Source organism: Sinocyclocheilus anshuiensis, unplaced genomic scaffold (assembly GCF_001515605.1).
Source record: "Sinocyclocheilus anshuiensis isolate Anshui unplaced genomic scaffold, SAMN03320099.WGS_v1.1 scaffold975, whole genome shotgun sequence".
NCBI lineage: Eukaryota > Metazoa > Chordata > Actinopteri > Cypriniformes > Cyprinidae > Sinocyclocheilus > Sinocyclocheilus anshuiensis.
The window spans coordinates 595,876-614,827 of record NW_015547693.1 but is presented as its reverse complement, the minus strand read 5'-3'; the positions used below and the strand labels follow the sequence as shown (position 1 = coordinate 614,827).

The 18,952-nt window shown below is 36.9% G+C and overlaps 1 protein-coding gene across 1 annotated transcript in view; it reads left to right on the top strand.

Annotated features, from left to right (window-relative positions):
* Positions 1-1,831: 1,831 nt before the first annotated feature.
* LOC107703619 (1-phosphatidylinositol 4,5-bisphosphate phosphodiesterase gamma-1-like) overlaps positions 1,832-18,952 on the top strand; it is a 48,826-nt gene continuing 31,705 nt past the window's right edge. Inside the window, 2 exon segments of the mRNA XM_016506312.1 lie at positions 1,832-2,018; positions 2,631-2,912. Coding sequence (XP_016361798.1) covers positions 2,696-2,912 — 217 coding nt within the window. The 5' untranslated portion in view covers positions 1,832-2,018; positions 2,631-2,695.

The window sequence follows — 18,952 nt, the reverse complement described above, 5'->3', positions numbered from 1 at the left end:
CCCACATCCTCCGTGTCTTTTGCTTTGAACGTGTGAATGTGCCGTGAAGGCAGCGATCTGCACCTGCGGCTTTGGTTTATAACCTCTTCCTATGAGGGCATTGTGCAAGTGCATGCATGTCTGCTGTCACATTATGCTGCATGTCAGTTTTGATTTGAAGAATATGCTGTTCTCTTGAGAAAGCGTCAAAAAATAAGGTTATGCTTTTAAAGGAGTTTCAGAATCAGAAATCTATTGACCAAGAGAAACTTACAAGGATACAGCTCACCCAAAATGAATGTTTAATGATAAATACGTTGAAGAGTATGGTAGATAGGCTGTCAATTCATGAAGTGATCAGCTGTTTTCTCACAGAAGTCAACATAATGAAGTCTCCTCCATTGACATCTGGTAAAAAAAAGTTACCCTGTTGTCACTCGAGTGGCGGGTGTTAATTTCAAACCCTGATTTTATATAAATATGAAAATGAGTAGAGTCAGTGCTGTGTGTGCACATAAGTAGACTGTATTGTGTACTGTATGCACATATGTAAGGTGCAAGAGCAACTGAGCCGTTCTGATGTGTAAAGTGCAACGTCATCTTTTTTTTTTTTTGCTAGTATGTGCAGTATATAGAGCACACTGTATGACAATACAATGGGCCACGATGCAATGCACTTAGCTAGATTTTCATTTCCAGTGTAACAAGTGAACCAGAAGTAGTTTTTAATATCTTGATCAGACTACCAAAATGAAAAAGAAAGAAATAAAAAAGTCAAAAATGCGAAATAACTTATTTTAATATCTTAGCTCGGTACACAGCCACTGTTTCACATCAGAAAAAAATCAATTATGCAGTACACAGTACATACTGAACAGTTTTACATACTTTTTTACACAAAATAGTAGGCAGTACATGGTATATAGTGTGCAGTATATAGTAAGCAGTACACTAGTGTTGTATTCCTAACATACGCTGTGTCTGAATATGCCTACTTCCATACTATATAGTATGTCAAAAACATTATGCCAAAAGAGTAGTATGCAAAAAGTAGCAATGCAACTTTACAAATACTGTACATATTATACACTGTATAATGCAGCAGGCATAAGTGTGGTATTATAGTAGTGTGCAATTCCAAACAGCCATAATGCGTACTATTTATGCGTACACAGTGCATACTGAAGAGTAAGCAACTAGTATTCTATTCTGAGCACAGCCATAGTGACTACTGTTTCATATATTTCTTTTAAATAAAATAGTAGGCAGTACACAGTGCATACTGTGCATTATATAGTAAGCAGTACACTAGTAATGTGTTCAGAATGTTGCCTAGGTCACCTGGGTGTCCAATTCATACAGAAAATTCAAATACTGTGCATAGTATAAACACTATATATTTTGTAGAAGGCACATGTTTGGTATTATAGTAGTATGCTATTCCAAACAGCCATAATACGTACTATTTCACACACTTTAAGAAATAGTGTGCAGTGCACTCACTGAACTGTAAGCAACTAGTATTCCATTCTAAACATAACCACATTTTACCGTACCATACTTTTTTACACAAAATAGTAGGCAGTACACAGTGCATACTGTGCATTATATAGTAAGCAGTACACTAGTAATGTGTTCAGAATGTTGCCTAGGTCACCTGGGTGTCCAGTTCATACAGAAAATTCAAATACTGTATACACACTGTCAACAACATTAAGTAGTATTGTAGTAGTACGCTATTCCAAACAGCCATCATGCATACTGTTTCACACACAGTCCATACTGCGGCTGAAGAGCGCTGTGTCTTTAAGAGGCCGCGCGCTGCGCTGTAGGGATCGGCTGGTGGGGGAAGGGCTCTCACTCAACAGCTCATGGCGGAGAACCGCTCTCAGTCTCGGCTCGATCACACCGCTCGGATCCGCCAAACCGCGTCTGATCACGGGCACAGGACGACATGAGCGCTGCTGAGATTGAGGACACACTGGATGTTGAGTTTCTGCTTTTACTGAGTCCCGGAGAGCCAGCTGCGTCCAAACACGGTAAGACCAAACAAACCTGTGTTATTATCAGCAGCGTTAGATGCTCTAATCTTTCTATTGCATCTCATGTATAGCCTTTCAAATCTGATAGGTGTAGTAAAACAATTTAGGAATGTGTAGATTTTTTTTATCAATAAAGGATCAGTGATTTTTTTTTTGTTTGCATTGGTTGCATCTGTATGAAGTGATCTTATTAATTGTGTTTAACTAAATAAGATTAGATCAACTCAATTTACACACACACCCGACTTTAGATTACAGGGTATACATGAAAGAAGTGACACTTGCGATCCGTGTTGTTCATTTATATGTTATAATAATAATAATAATAATAATCCATGCATTTTATGCGCTGATTATCAATACATATCAGACATTCACCTATTCACCATATTATTTCTGTAGTCTATAATCTGCCTATATGACCACCAGTAAATCCAAGTTAAATGGACACATGTGGATGCATCTTACAGCAGGCCTCTGTGTGTGTGTGTGTGTGTGTGTGTGTGTGTGTGTGTTTTCATAACTGATGTAAATGCTGCATACGCTGCTGTTATGTCATAGTGGGGTTTTGTGATGTTTCTAATGCCCTTTTCTTCCTTATTTTCGTAGGTGTCCTCACCAGGCCTGGGAGGCTGTGAGCTATTGGGAAAGGAACTGAAGAACAAACAGGGGAAATGGCTGCGACTGCGGGCTTCTCCTCCAATGGACCTGTACCCTGGACGCTGAGCGACACCGAGGTGAACAATCTGTACCGGGATCTGGAGCTGGGGACTGTACTGACGCTCTTTTACTCCAAAAAGTCCCAGAGGCCCGAGAGAAGGACGTTTCAAGTCAAGCTGGAGACCAGGCAGATTATCTGGACCAGAGGAACGGATAAAGTCGAGGGCGAGAGTAAGTTCTGCCTTGTTTCTGGGTTGGTGGATGCTAAATGAGTGCTTGGCATTATGGGTTCAGAGATGGACAGTTGGTGTGACATTGTATGACAGGATTCATAACCACAATTGTGCTTTTAAATGTGCCATTAGCTATTAATAAATATGCTTAATAAAATTCATATTTATAAAAGCATGTTGTGTTTATGCTACGCACCTGCGTGAATTACACAAACCAGCACTGTCGAAGACCTTCATTCACTTATTCAGCAGTTTATTTGTAGTTTTCTTGGTGGAAAATGACTGGTGCACATTATGTACGGTTTCTTATTTTGGCGTTTGCGTAAAGTATAACAATTTTGGTTTCTAACAGCCTCAACATGCGCCTTTAGCCTCCGGGTTCTCAATGATTTCGTTTGGCGGACTGAATTGAATTGTGATCATGTTTGGTTACTGTAAATGCTTGTGTTTTGGGCCAGCAGAAGGTCTTGGTTGTGTGCTAACAGGTTTAACAGTAGTGTACTGCTCGTCTGGGCTCTGATTGTAGGGCAGGCCCATCTGCGGCGGGGTGTCTTACACACAGCTGCGCTCCGGATGCACCAGCCACACTAAACAGAAGAGAAAAAAAACACCCAGTGAGCCTCAGCGAGGTGTAATTGTGCATCTGAAGTAGGGCTGTGCAATATATCGAAATTATCAAAATATCGCAATATGCATATCGCTACAGCTTGCAATATTTGGGGCCATGAACAAAAGACAAAGAGAAAATCACTCACTGCTCTTACCTAAATAACTTTTGTAGCTAAATATAAAATCAGTGCATATTGAATTCAAAGAGTAAATACTATGCAGTGTTTTATTTTTCCTGTTTATTATTCAGTTCCTAAACTCATGTTAAAATGACATTTTTATGTAATGCTCGAGTAAAACACTACTGTTCACTTTCAGAAGTTGTTGTAGGGGTGCTTTCTTATTAGAATCAGAATCAGAATGAGCTTTATTCACCACTTAACTGTGTGCAAACACAAGGAATTTGTTGTGGTTTTACAGGAACTCTTGGTACATACATACATACAAATAACCATATATATATGACACAAGATAGTTATAGAAGTTCACAGAACTGACTCGGCAACAGCTGAGTAAAACTGTTTCATCTGAGCATGTGGCACTTTAAGCATTATCGTATCGCATATCGCGTTATTTAATGAGTTATCACACATCGCATTTTTCTTCAATATCGCACAGCCCTAATCTGAAGTAGGGCTGCCACTAACGACTATTTTTATTTCGATTAATCTATCGACTAATTTATCGATTAATCTAAACGATTAATTTCCCACAAAAAAATCAACAATTTTACTTAATGTTTTATTAAACTATATTGTATTAAACCAAATGCAATCCAAATTTCTATAAAATCCTTTTTTTTAAAGCAAAAGAAAAGTGCAAGAAGCAAGTGTCCATCTCACAGTCCAAATCACTGAAATCAGAGTTCAGTATTATAGTGTAATGACAACATATCCACGTGTTCTAGTCTACTAATAATACAATTATAATCAAAAAACACTTTTTAAAGGAGTATTTACCAGAAATGTTATTTACCAGAATTTATTTAGAAGAAAAATGTAAATGTGCAGTATTTCTGAAAAACAAAACCAAAAAAACCAAAAAAATAAATAAATAAATAAAATCAATTAATTGGAGATGCTTTTGATTATTACAATTTAATGGAATCCAGAAAATAATGGAAAACAGAATTTGGTAAAGATAAAACTGTAAAACTCAATTAATTAGACAGGCTTTTTTTATTAATACAATTAAATTTAACCATTAAAACGGAGTATAAAAAAATGAAAATGGAAAAAAACTGAATTTGGAAATATTGGTAAAGATAAAACTGTAAAACTCAATTAATTAGACAGGCTTTTTGATTAATAAAATTGAATTTAACCATTAAAACAGAGTATAGAAAAATTTAAATTAAAAAAACTGAATTCGGAAATAAAACGGATTTGATAGTGCCCTATAATTATAATTTATTTTTTGTGGTAATAAAAATAGATGTAAGTGAACAATAGCCTTTAAAATTACTTAAAATACATATATAATAGCAATGAGGCAATAATAATTAGTTCAAATAAAGTATCAAGAGCAAGAAATCATATGGTTTTATTGAACAAAACTGTTAAAATACATAATGTATTATAAACAATAGAGCTCATGTACATTACGCATTACGCTTTTTTGCATTACAAAAAAGGCCTGCAGGGGGCACCAACGGCCTGATTGTTTTTACACATTACTGTGCGATCGAATCCTTGTTTAATATTAACCAAGCACCATTTAATTCAAATGTTCACTTAATCTTTAATATTTGGCCATTTCTTTAGGACAGAAATGCTATAGCCACTAATTAAAAGAATATGTGGACATCAAAACGTGTAAACTCAGAGTGAGCGTTTGAGCTTTTACTTTGAAACCGCGATGTATTCTCCTGAGTTTGCGTGGATTTATAAATGATTTACCTTGCAAATCTGATGAAATGGCGGAAGTTGCGTTCCCAGATTAAACGTTATAATAAACCCAGCATGTACATAATTAAAGCGCATATACTGTATTAGAATTGCATCGCATATAAATACTTAATTAAATCGTAGCGTTTGTGAATTCACAATTATGCTTAATTATGATTTTTAAATGGGTTTAATATATCATGCAGCCTTGGGAAACAGTCTAATAAAAGTGTTTTATGGATTCTCGTCCGTGAAATGCGCCATTTCCGGTATTTTGCCGGTTAGTCAACGCGAGCAAAATGAAGTCGAGGATTTAAAAAAATCGAATAGTCGAATAAAATCGACGAATCGTGACAGCCCTAATCTGAAGTTAAATGTGACTTTCTTAAATCAGACCTTTAGCAGGGCTGCTCTGCTGAATGTAAGGATTTAACAAACAGATTGTATGTTTGGCGTGTGAGGTTGTTGAAATAATCGATATTTAGGTGTGGATGGATTGGAGTAGGGTTGGGCCGATAGACGATGCTGATGGCTGATAGACATCACGATGTTGATGTCCCCCCCGCAATCCGCCACATCCCAATACCGTGTTCCGAAAGAAAATGACATGTAATACGGAACCCCTAAAGGGAATAAATACGCGATGGGAGGAAAATATATATTTCAGTATTTTCTCTCATAGTTATATCATTGGCCAATTATACTGTATATAAATTGCGGGCATCAGGGAGCCGCTATTATGCCTGGCATTGAAACTGCTTTTGAATGTGCGATCACTTTTTAGTTTTTACTTTTTAGCTTTTTAGATTTGCGATCACACGCACTCTATTTATACTATGGAGCGGCAGTACTTACCACACATTTTACAAGATAGATGTTTGTCAGTGGTGCTCATGATCTGCAAATCATTCGCCATCGTCCTCAGTCATCTCCCCTTAATCTGTTTGTGGTAAGTGAAATTTTATGTACCGTAATGCAACAGTCAACCGTTAGCAATCGTTATTTGTTTTCCATTTGTTTTTCCGTGCTTTTCTAAATACGGATTCACGCTTCTGGCACACCCCATAAACCCCTCCCCCTCCCCCCTATGTTATCGGAAAAAGTATTGAAAATGAATTAAATCCTAAAACAGCGTGGGAAAATTGGCTTTAGAGAATATTAGTTCTGCTGATAGTTCTCAAAAGTAGTGATGACATTTTTTTTTTTTTTTTATTGAAACTGAAATGAAAGTTTTAATTTGGTCAAGAAATGAAAATAAAGTTTGGGTAAATGATTTATTGAACTTGGTATTTTTCATATTGCTGGTCTGCCATCATTTCTGGTCGGCGTTCAGAATACGCCGTAGTAGAAGCGCTAATGAAGTGTGACTCTTTCATCAATAATGTCGGCTTACATTTTGATTTTGGTTGCCAAATTCGTTGCATTTCTAGTCAGAAGAGATGGGAGCTCTGACAGTAGGGAGTTTATTGGTGTAGCTGATATTTGCACGGTACTTTTGATTGGGGAAATATGACTTCCCAGCAAACCACTCAAATTTTCTGCTAGTTAACCTTTACTAGTGAAGTTTTGGTTTTGTTTGTTGTTCATTTCAGTGGCCTACATTGTGTGTGTGTTTTTTTTTAATGGTGACTCCCAGCTTGTGGAATTATTATCCTGACTGTGTTTATGTTGGTCTTCCCAGATTTCACGTAACGTTTAGCCCACATCTTTGTTTTCAAAGGCGCTTAATGACACAATGTGAGGAACATGGGTGACGGGTCTTCAGAAAGCGCTGCTATATTTGTGATATGACAGAAGAGTTGTTTTGGAATGCTGTTTAACTGTATGGACCAGTTAAAACCATTTAACCCTCTGGGCCTCTTCGGTCATTTTTGACCGAAAAATTTTATATTTTGAAATTTTAAAAATCGTAGCTTCATCAGAATGAGATGACACATGGTGACTTTTGTTGCATTAGCTATGTGAACACACTAAAAAAAAAATCATGCACATGATTCGGATATGTTAAAGGGTCAAAAAAAAAAAAAAAAAGTCACACTTGGCTCATTCCCGGTCAAAAATGACAGATATAGGAAATGAATGGGAAATACTAAAAAATACAACTCAGAGAATCTTTTGGTGGTACAAACTACAAATCGGCCACTGTGCAGAAAAAAGTGCACAGCAATCAAGGGGTGACACTCTAAAATATAAAGAGTGCAAAATAGACACCCACGCACACACACACACACACACATACAATGTTTGATTGTAATCATAATGAAAAACCTGATATTTATCTAACCAAAAATATCTAAACCTTGACATAAAGTAGTCTTTTAGACTGTCTAAAAATATATCTAAAAGCAAAACCTAATAAAATACAGAAAGTATGTCTAAAAAAACAATAGGAATCCATTTATGGAAAAATAATAATTAAATAACTAAATAAAAGTATATTAATTCTTGTTGGGAAAAATTGCTAATTAAAACCGTATAAATATTGCATAATATCTTAAAATCCCCTCAAAATCCTAAATAATAATCAAAAATTGTTATTGAACAAAAATGTATTAAATTGATTTTCCTGAAAAAAAGAAGTTACATTTCAAGGCTTCGGTCACTTTTGACTGCGAAGGAGCCAAGTGTGACTCCCAAACGAAGAGGACCAGAGGGTTAAAGCATTTTCAGTTTGTGTATGCTTGTCCGTTGCAGACTGTGTAGAGCTGACGTATAGATTTGAACTTGCACACGCGCTTGGTTTGGTCTTCATGCTGAAGTGATCGTGCCAATTCATTTCTTTATTTTGACTGATAATCAGTGTGCCGCCCCGTATCAGCATGCCAGATAAGCTCACTTATGAATCGTGCGGTTGGTTGGTATGCCAAGATGGATCTTCCCACAGCTCGCTATACTTCACGTTCGGATATCACAGCCGTTAATAAAGCTCCCCGTAACCAAAGATATATTCGCGTGTTTGGACAAACTACTGCGCCTTTGATTGTGTCTGTGAGCTTTCACATTTTCATTTTGTTGAATTTTCCTGGATGTTCCTGTGGTAAAACTCTCTTAAGGTGTGTGTGTGTGTGTGTGTGTGTGTGAGAGAGAGAGAGAGACAGGAAGACTCTTGGTTGTGCCGTGCAGTCTTGTGTTTCCTGCTGCCCTGTTTGGAATTGTCAAGCGGTTCTCTTGCACCCAGCCTGAGCTCCTATCTCAAGCCAACTGCCTTTGTCCTGTGTGTGTGTGTGTGTGTGTGTGTGTGTGTCTGTGTGTGTGTGTGAGGGGCTTCCTCCGCAGGACTGTTGTGTTTGTACTCTCCGACTTGATCATATAAAAAGAAACAGATGGAGCAAATATGGACACTAGTATCTAGCTCTGCTGTGTGGGGTGTTATGCAAGGACTTTGTTCTTCTAAATTCTGAGGAGTTGAGTTTATCTTTTGAAGAGAGACTGACTGATCTAGTTCATGTGGATTTGGGTCAGAAAGCCTCGACTTAAAGAAGTGTATACTTGAGTTAAAATAAAAGTTCTGTTAAAAATAAAGTCCTCATTTAGGGGTGAATGGTATATGTATTACGTAATCATGTTGGTTCAATTCAATACTTTACCAATGATTTAATAGTTTGATAAATGTAAACCAAAAGATCAGATTGATTTCTCACATTATGAACACTTTAAAGCAAATGTACCTTGGTCTTTTGACCCATAAAGCTCATTGTACTATTAAAACATCCTGCAAACATGATCACTTTTTGTAGAAACTATAGCAGGAGCACTATATATTGATTAGTAACTTTATTCATTTCACAAACACTTGAACTAATTAACTTCCTAATTCTGTACTAGTGCTGGAAGTCTTGGATTTTATGGCTTTAGATATGAATTATGCTACGTCTGATTTGACTAGTTTCTTCATTGGTCTCATTAAGGACGTTTTTAAGACAATCGATGATTACTTAATCAAGCCCATGCACCGCTTTTCAGTGTGCGTCAAACACGATGACATTGCGAGTCGCTGATATACCTGGTGATTTAGGAATAAATTACTTCAAATTAGGGATGTTCATTTCGGTTATTTTTCCTAACCGACGCTCATTAACTGATTGTTAACTGTTAACCGACAAGATTATTTTAAATTAGAATTGGATTAAATTAGAAAGGATAAGTGTCTGTGACCCGTTAAAAATACTAACATTTGTTTTCCGGGGATTAATTTTACACACGCAAAAAGCAGCAAACAACAGAACATGAGGATTCACATGGTCTTCATATCACATCACGCACCCGCAGCGCTTCTGCGAGCCGAGAAAAACATAAAGCTAGGATATATATATATATATATATAACGAATAAATAGGCCTATACGAGAAACATATTTTTACTTAATAAATTAAGAAAATGAAAGAAGTAGCCTAGTATGCAGAGTTTCGGTTCATTGTGTTGCGCGAAAAGAAACCAGACGACAGAAAGCGGCATCCTATTTTTCTTTAGGCTTATTTTACAAAAGCACAAAGATTTGTTTTTGTGAATGTGAACAAATAAAGGCAAACCTTTTACAACTCCGATTATCTTTTGGACTAAAAGGAGTAGTTACTTCCACTGTTAGAAGGAAAAAACTCAAGTGATTGCACCGTCGCCGCATGCGCGCACTCAGTTAAGCATTGCTACCTTGACAATGCAGCATGTTCATTATCATAATACAATACAGTCAGTCAAACATATGGGGAAAAAAATGTGTAGTAAAAAAATATGTAGTAAAATCTGTGCCGTTAAGTGTTATCACCGCACCGCCGTGATGTTGTTTTACGTGGATATTGGAACGCGAGTGAAGCATATGGCTACATAATAAATAATAATTTGGCATTCAAATACATCGCGAATACGAAAACATTTGATTTTGTGTGGAATGAGAGACCCAACGTTGGTTTCAGTTTCGTTTTAGCCTAAATTAATTCGTTTTGGCTTGTCGTTTATATTGCTATAGCTTCTTATATTTTTAATTCTTGTTCTTTTCTAAATACTGCTAACTGAAAGGATTTGTTGTGGAGTGAGGGGAACTAAAATAGCCTAGCTATGTTTACAGTGTTTATTATAATGTTTGTAAACATTTCACGTCGGCATTAGGCCTATTTCTGAATGAAACAATAAAATGCGACTTATACCCGACTTATGTTTTGCGTAGCGTATTTTAACCATGCAGCAAACCTTTTTAAATATTTTGATAAATTACTGAAAAAATAAATAATTAAATGACTTTTTAAACCGTTTAACTGATTGTATTAAGCGGTCAAAATTCTTACGGTCAGTTAACCGGCTAAACGGTTAAAATGCATTTGATTATCAACACAAAGAACGAAGCACTGGGTTCGTATCAGGTTATTGATAGAAGACGAGAAAATCTAGTGTCAAGAAGCCAGACACTTTCTTCTTTTGTGTGTGTGTGTGTGCGTATTTTTATTAAAATACAGTTAACTTTGTCCACATGTATGTATTCTCTGTATTTAATGGAGGAAACAAATCACAGAAGTGTAAAATTAACAAAGGTCAATGTCATAATGTGCAAGAAGTGATATTTTATTCAGTTATTCCCCTTTCTAAAAACAACCATCACACATTCTATACTGCTCCTTTCCTTTGTGCAAATGCTGAGATATTTAGCTTTTGGATGGTTGTTTAAATGTGAAAGCTGAGTTGTTCATGCTGAGCTGATCTAATGCCTAATTTTGACATTACTGGCTGGTTTTGTGAACTGAATGAACAAAACTCCATTGGTCTCTGTTAGGGTTGCAAAAAGGTGGAAAATGTCCACTACATTTCTGAAATATTCCAGAAATTTTGGAAAAGTTCCAGGATTTTTTGGAATATTCCAGGGATTTTTGGAAAGTTTCCGGAAATTTACCAGAAATTTTCCACCCCTTTGCAACCCGAGGCTCTGTCAATACCTAGTATCTGAATTACACAACACATTTTTACCGTAATGTTGGGAATATTGAAAACGGTTGGGTTTGTATATGAGTCCAGCGCCTCAGCGCAGTGATTTGATTGGCTGACTGTCATTTATCAGTCATGAGGTCAGTTCAGAGCTTCAGTCAAGATGATTGAAATGAGCGATGTGCTCCTGATCACAGTTACACTGCTGGAAAAGTGCTGGTTGATAAAGTTGTTCCACACAGTTTGACTTTGGAGTGAGATTAGTTTGTACTAGGGATGGGAAGATTCCCCGATTCGCTCAGTGCATCGGCATAAAAAGTTAACGATGCGATGCATCGGTTTAAAAAGTGTGTATCGGCTACAAGTCGGCATTTGTATCGTGATGCGTCGTTTCTAACATATTTGCATCGGTAAAAACCGATTTATTTATATATAATTACTAGTGGATGCACTATACTTTTATTATTTAGAAAGTGACCAATAATCTGTGATCTATGTATTTGTTTCTCAAGCACGTTCTCTTATCATCACCGCTGCTGCTGCGTGAATATGACGAATCACAACAACACGGAGACCAGTTGTGTTTTCCTCAGTGCATAACTGACGTGTCACAGGTATATTTTTAATCTGTAAATGTTAGAAAGTCATGCAAGTATATCCATTTTGCTGTCAGGAGTGGGTGAGGCTAACGCGAGTGAACGAGCGCTTCTGCGTGAATGCGTGCTAAAACTGAGCACAACCGAATAGGAGCGCAATAATTCTGAGTAAAATATACATTCTGATAAAAAATTTGTTTTTGGACATTAAATGTGTCTTTTGTAGAATGTAAAACCTACATTTATAAAAAATTTGTTGTTAGACATTAAATGTGCCTTTTGTAGAATTTTAAACCTTCATTTAAGTGTATTTTTATGATAGCAGTAACTGTAAAGGGACTATTGTAGTGGGCAAATCAAATGTAAGCTAGACACAGTATACTAATTACTAAACTCAAATGAGTTAATGTGTGCTTCTTATAGCAGTTTAGAAGTCATTTTCTTTATTATTTGTTTTCATTTTAATTCAGTGATTTTAACTTTTAATTCAGTTATTTTAATGCTTTGAAGAGCAATTTTAGATTGTAATGTTCTATATGACCCCTTTAACTTGTTTTATGAAACAGGGCTTGAGGCATTAAAAGTGATCATATTTTCTCCATTGCATCGAATCGCATTGTTTTGAATCGAATCGAATCGAATCAGAATCGGATCGCACTGCATCGTAACAAGGGTGAATCGTATCGCATCCAGTTTTGGGGGTAACGCATTACAAGTAACGCGAGTTACGTAATCTGTGCACTTAAGATGGGTTAAATGCAGAGCACTAATTCCGAGTATGGGTAACCATACTTGGCCACGTCATGTCACGTGACGTATCGTGTTGGCCTCAGTCATGAGATACACATCCCTAGTTTGTACACAATGCATGTGTGTAACAGGTTTAAGTTATTTCTGCTCCTCGTATGTGATGTTTTGCTGCACTGGTCTGTGTTTGTGCACAAGTGGAGAGAGAAAGGGGTTTAAAAGTCTTGCTACAGAATAAATATTGGTACAAGGCATTAATGCAAAGACTGTCAAATTAAAAATCTAATCATTTGTGTTGAACAGGATGACCATGTGAATTTAAGATATAATTATTTTGTTAAATTGAAAATTTTATGCATTTTTAATTTGTGTTGAATTTCATGTGTGGTAGGCGCTGATTAAAACAGATTTTAATGTAGATATGAAGGACAGAAAACAATATTCAAGATGTGAATGTGTGTTTTTTTTTTTTTTAAACAGTGTTGGGAAACATGGAGCCTAATACATACGCCTGTGGTTTTTACTTATTTGTATGAATGCTCTTGTGGTTTTTACAATCTAGTGTTCACTGAAGATTTCCCTTTATGTATTTCAGAATTTTAATTCAATTGAATATTAGAAATATTTAAGTGAAAAAAATCCATAAAATGGATAGTTCCGGTAGGCTACTTGATCATGATTGGTTGAGTATTCATAAAGTGTACTTCTTGTACTAGCTGATAAGTTACCTAATCAATATAATATAATTAAAAATCACTATATTAGGCTCCATAAAGTTTACCTGCTAAATTAGATAAACCTACAGTAGTTCAATCAATAACGCTGTAGTTACTACAGAACTATAGTAACAGAGATCCAGAATTATACAAATATAGTAAACATTTTATACTGTGGTCTGCTGGAACCTGCTGTTTGAGGTGGCGCTGTTTGAGTGACTTTATGAGGAAATGAATGTTACTAAAAAGTAGAGCCCGACCGATATATCGTTTTGCCGATATGAGCCTGTCGCCGATATATCGGTATCGGCGAATATGCCGCCGATATGAAATTTTTTTTTTACAGAACATATAATGCAGATAAAATGCTTGAAATGGTGTAATTACTTAGTTTGTCCAGCAGAGCGTGCTCCATTGTTTGCTACTGGCGACCTGGATGAAACGCTTTAAAGCTTAAGTCTATGGAAAACCATTGAAACTTTGAATGGCCATATCTCCGTAACGGCGTGGCGAATCCGCACCAAATTTGGGGATCCCTATATCGGCCGATATATCATTATCTGCCTTTTTTTTTTACTCCCTAATATCGGTATCGGTAACGGCCCCAAAAAACCCATATCGGTCGGGCTCTACTAAAAAGCTAGATGGAGCTGGTGTTGAGTGTCTTATTTAATGACATCTGCATCTCTCTTACACGTCTCTGTCAGAGCAGCACAGGATGAGTGCGGTTAAAGAGCGAGAGGAGAGCCAGGAGAGACACAAACACACTCTCACACTCTAACACTCTCTCACACACATACACACACACACACACACACACTCACACACACAGACACAGACAGAGAGACTCTGTGTATTACACTCTCACACTCTCTCACACACACACACACACACACACACACACACACACACACAGACACAGACAGAGAGACTCTGTGTCTTTCTGCTGAGACTTACAGGCAGGCTCCAAAATTAACCTTTTGCCACACCTTCAAATAGGCCAGTTGAGAGTTTAGCAGCCATAAATATTTCTTACAGGCAGAAGCTGTATTGGGACAGATGTTTTGTTTAATGCACAGTTTGTTTCTGTTTTTGATGCTTACGAAATTCAGATTCTTCCTAATTCCTCGAATAATGCAGTAATTTGGTGTTGTTTCGAAAAAAATTTTGGGCCAATGAGTGAGAACTTTTTATTTACTCACAAAAGCCACTTTTTCTTCTCATTTGGCACATTTGCATTTTGTTTTGGACTTTACTTTTTAACTTACAGGCTTGTGTAAAGCCTAAGAACCTGTTATTTAACAACAAACTAACCTTTTATTTGTTGTTCGTGTTCGGCTTACACGTCATAAACGTAGATAATTGTTATAATAAAGTCCTTGAGAAGTATTAAGGAGAAAACATAGAAAACAGCTTTTCATTTCCTTTTTCAAAATCTGAATCTAATTGTCATCCTCTCATTATCCTGAGGCGTGTTGCGCTGTGGTGCTCATGTCAGTGATGCAGGTTCGAATCCGGCATGTGAGGCTCAGTAATGTGAGGCGTTTGTTGTTTCTGCTGCTGCTCTTCCTGTTCTGTGGTGGGATCGTGTACAGCGATGGTATCAGATGTAATACTGTGGTGTTGAGTGATCATATTAATATGCTTCTCGAAGGTACTTCAAAAGAATATTGGGTAATTACTAGGGCTGTGCGATATTGAAGAAAAATGCGATATGCGATACCTTGTTAAAAAATGCGATATTCGATATGCGATACGATAATGCTTAAAGTGTGTAAAATCAATTTCAATTATATTTTAAAATATTTAAAAATGAAAATTATATAACCAATTTGTTTCACATTCTTTCTTGGAAAAGAAAGAATCACTACAACTTCTGAAAGTGACCAGCAGTGTTTTAGCATTACATAAAAAGTAATGTCACAAATCAGAAAATGTCATTTTAACATCAGTGTGAACATACAAAAAAAAAAAAAAAAATGACACTAATTTTATATCATTGTAACTTTGCAAGTAAAGATGCGAAAGACGAATCAACTCGGTGTTTGCGCGCTGTCTGAAACGTGTCTCTCTGTGTGTGTGCGCGCGCTTTGCACGTGTGCGGCAGAACTGAAGAGATGCTGTGCGAGATGTGGCTTGTGCGCGCTTCAGGTGTGAGTCAGACAGCAAGACGAGACGGCAAAGAGTTGTTTTCTGCAACTTATTGCACTTAACTCTTTAACGTCAAGCAATTCTCTGCTATATGCGTCGAACTAAAACTTTGACCTTTTGCAACATTTTGATTTAAGTAGCCTATTATTAAAATGATTCAGTCAGCCCTTGCGATATGCATATTGCGATATTTACATTTGCGATATTTCGATAATTTCGATAAATCGTGCAACCCTAGTAATTACCATGGCGCATGTCCAAAATATCCATGTTGGGACAATAGAAATGTCAAACATGTGTCATAATCAAATTTTCCTAGTTTTATTGCTGTCATTTTTTTTAGTTGGCAACTTCTGTTTTTTTTTTTTATACATATGTGGTCTTGCGGTAATAGTAACTATGAAAGAATAAAAGTAGCTTTCCTGCAGCTCAGACTGAAGAGTACTAGCAATGCCGACGTCATGGTTTTGATTCTCTTAAACTAATCGAATGTAAAGCTTGAATGCAGTACAAGTTGCTTTGGATAAAAGTGTCTGCTAAATGTGGAATATAAATTAGGCCTGCACGATAAATCGCATGCGATTATTTAATGCGCATCTTGTCAGTAAAGCCGCTTCTGTAATCAGCTGTAAATCAACATCACGTGCGTGCTTTCAGATGGAGCAGCGTTTACTACACAGAGCCGTTGTTCACTGACAAGCTGCGCAAGTCATATATGAACGTATTATATATATGAACATATATTACTGACAAGATGCGCATTAAATATCGCATGCGATTTATTGTGCAGCCCTAATATAAATGTAAAATTAAAGCTGCAACCCATGTTGAAAGGGCCCTCGCACCTGGAGCCACCTTCACCCGGTGGCCTCAGGAAAACCGTGAACGGTGGGCAATATGCATTCAAAGTGGTAAATATATGAGGAATATGTCAAAGTCATTTATTGCTGTGGAATGCTTGATTCTGATTGGTCAGTTGTGACATTCTGAGGTCTGTTATCCCTCGATAACAACCGGTAAAAGCTGATAACACAGGCTCATCCGGGTAACTGAAATCAGCGCTATACTCTTGCTAGGAACAGTTGTGGAAGCTTTGTGGAGACGGCAAAGAGTTGTTTTCTGCAACTTATTGCACTTAACTCTTTTTAACGTCAAGCAATTCTCTGCTATATGCGTCGAACTAAAACTTTGACCTTTTGCAACATTTTGATTTAAGTAGCCTATTATTAAAATGATTCAGTCAGCCCTTGCGATATGCATATTGCGATATTTACATTTGCGATATTTCGATAATTTCGATAAATCGTGCAACCCTAGTAATTACCATGGCGCATGTCCAAAATATCCATGTTGGGACAATAGAAATGTCAAACATGTGTCATAATCAAATTTTCCTAGTTTTATTGCTGTCATTTTTTTTAGTTGGCAACTTCTGTTTTTTTTTTTTATACATATGTGGTCTTGCGGTAATAGTAACTATGAAAGAATAAAAGTAGCTTTCCTGCAGCTCAGACTGAAGAGTACTAGCAATGCCGACGTCATGGTTTTGATTCTCTTAAACTAATCGAATGTAAAGCTTGAATGCAGTACAAGTTGCTTTGGATAAAAGTGTCTGCTAAATGTGGAATATAAATTAGGCCTGCACGATAAATCGCATGCGATTATTTAATGCGCATCTTGTCAGTAAAGCCGCTTCTGTAATCAGCTGTAAATCAACATCACGTGCGTGCTTTCAGATGGAGCAGCGTTTACTACACAGAGCCGTTGTTCACTGACAAGCTGCGCAAGTCATATATGAACGTATTATATATATGAACATATATTACTGACAAGATGCGCATTAAATATCGCATGCGATTTATTGTGCAGCCCTAATATAAATGTAAAATTAAAGCTGCAACCCATGTTGAAAGGGCCCTCGCACCTGGAGCCACCTTCACCCGGTGGCCTCAGGAAAACCGTGAACGGTGGGCAATATGCATTCAAAGTGGTAAATATATGAGGAATATGTCAAAGTCATTTATTGCTGTGGAATGCTTGATTCTGATTGGTCAGTTGTGACATTCTGAGGTCTGTTATCCCTCGATAACAACCGGTAAAAGCTGATAACACAGGCTCATCCGGGTAACTGAAATCAGCGCTATACTCTTGCTAGGAACAGTTGTGGAAGCTTTGTGTTTGTTTAGCTAATAAAATATTAAAACTCAATTCAATATTATGTGTACAATTATTTAATGTCATCCTGGTATGGCGGACTCGCTCTCTCATTTTATACAAACGCAGCTGCTGCCATTTTGCGACGATTGTTTTGTACGCTGTAATGGATTATAAGACAACTAACAAACTGGTAAGATTTTAAAACATTTCCATCTTAAATCAATATCTTTTATCGCCATAATTATTTATGTGGTCAAATATTGTGTAATAAGTGGTTTGACTGCACCGTATCCCTTAATTGTCTGTCTCGTTTGAACTTGCCGCTTGCTTACAACTGCTGTGTTCACAGAAGCTTTGTGTTCAAATATTTCATCTGCGCTTCGTGTCGGGGTCCTGATCACCCTGTCGGGGGTTATTCTGCAATAACAACCGGCTGGATGTACATTATCCCTTACTTATATGTGCCAAACTTCCTGCTGCCAGTAGGTAGCGCTATGACTATAACTGAATATAGACATGTAGACGTCTTCAGGCCAGGACTCTTATCAATAGGGATGTAACGATTCACTCAACTCACGATTCGATTTGATTCACGATTTTTTTTTTACAAAATGAGATTTAAGACAAATTATAAATTAAATGTGTCCTTTTGTTATTGCTTGTTATAATATTATTATAACACTATAATAATATATTACTATAATAATAATTCTAGTGGTCGACCGATATATCGCCAAGGCCGATATATCGGCCAATATTTGACATTTTGCAGATATCGGCATCGGCCGATAAGTTTTCCTGTTTGGCCGATGCGTTCAAGGCGGGACTTTTATTTTGACGACGCTGAGCGCGGCAGCGACTGAACACACAATGCTCACATTCTCCTCCCCTTGTTCGCTGTTGTCGTTAACAGTTCTGTCTAAATACGGATAGAAGTGTTCTCTGCGTGATGGTCGGTCCGTGTGAATTGAATGCGGACAGGAGGAGAGTTCAGCTTCATTGAGACGCACGATCGACAAACTTTAAACTCATGATTTTAAATTATGCTGCGCTTTATGCATTTGCCCACTGCCATATTCATGTCATTTCACTGTGTGCTGTATGTAAAATGAGTGTTACCTTGGCTTTATTTGAAAAAATATGATTCCCAATGCACACAAATTTCCCAGAGTACCGAGTTCCCTGTTGGTTACAGTTTACTTACTTTTTAATTATATTTTTATTAAATATTTATATTTATTTGTGAAATATTCTTTGACATCAAAA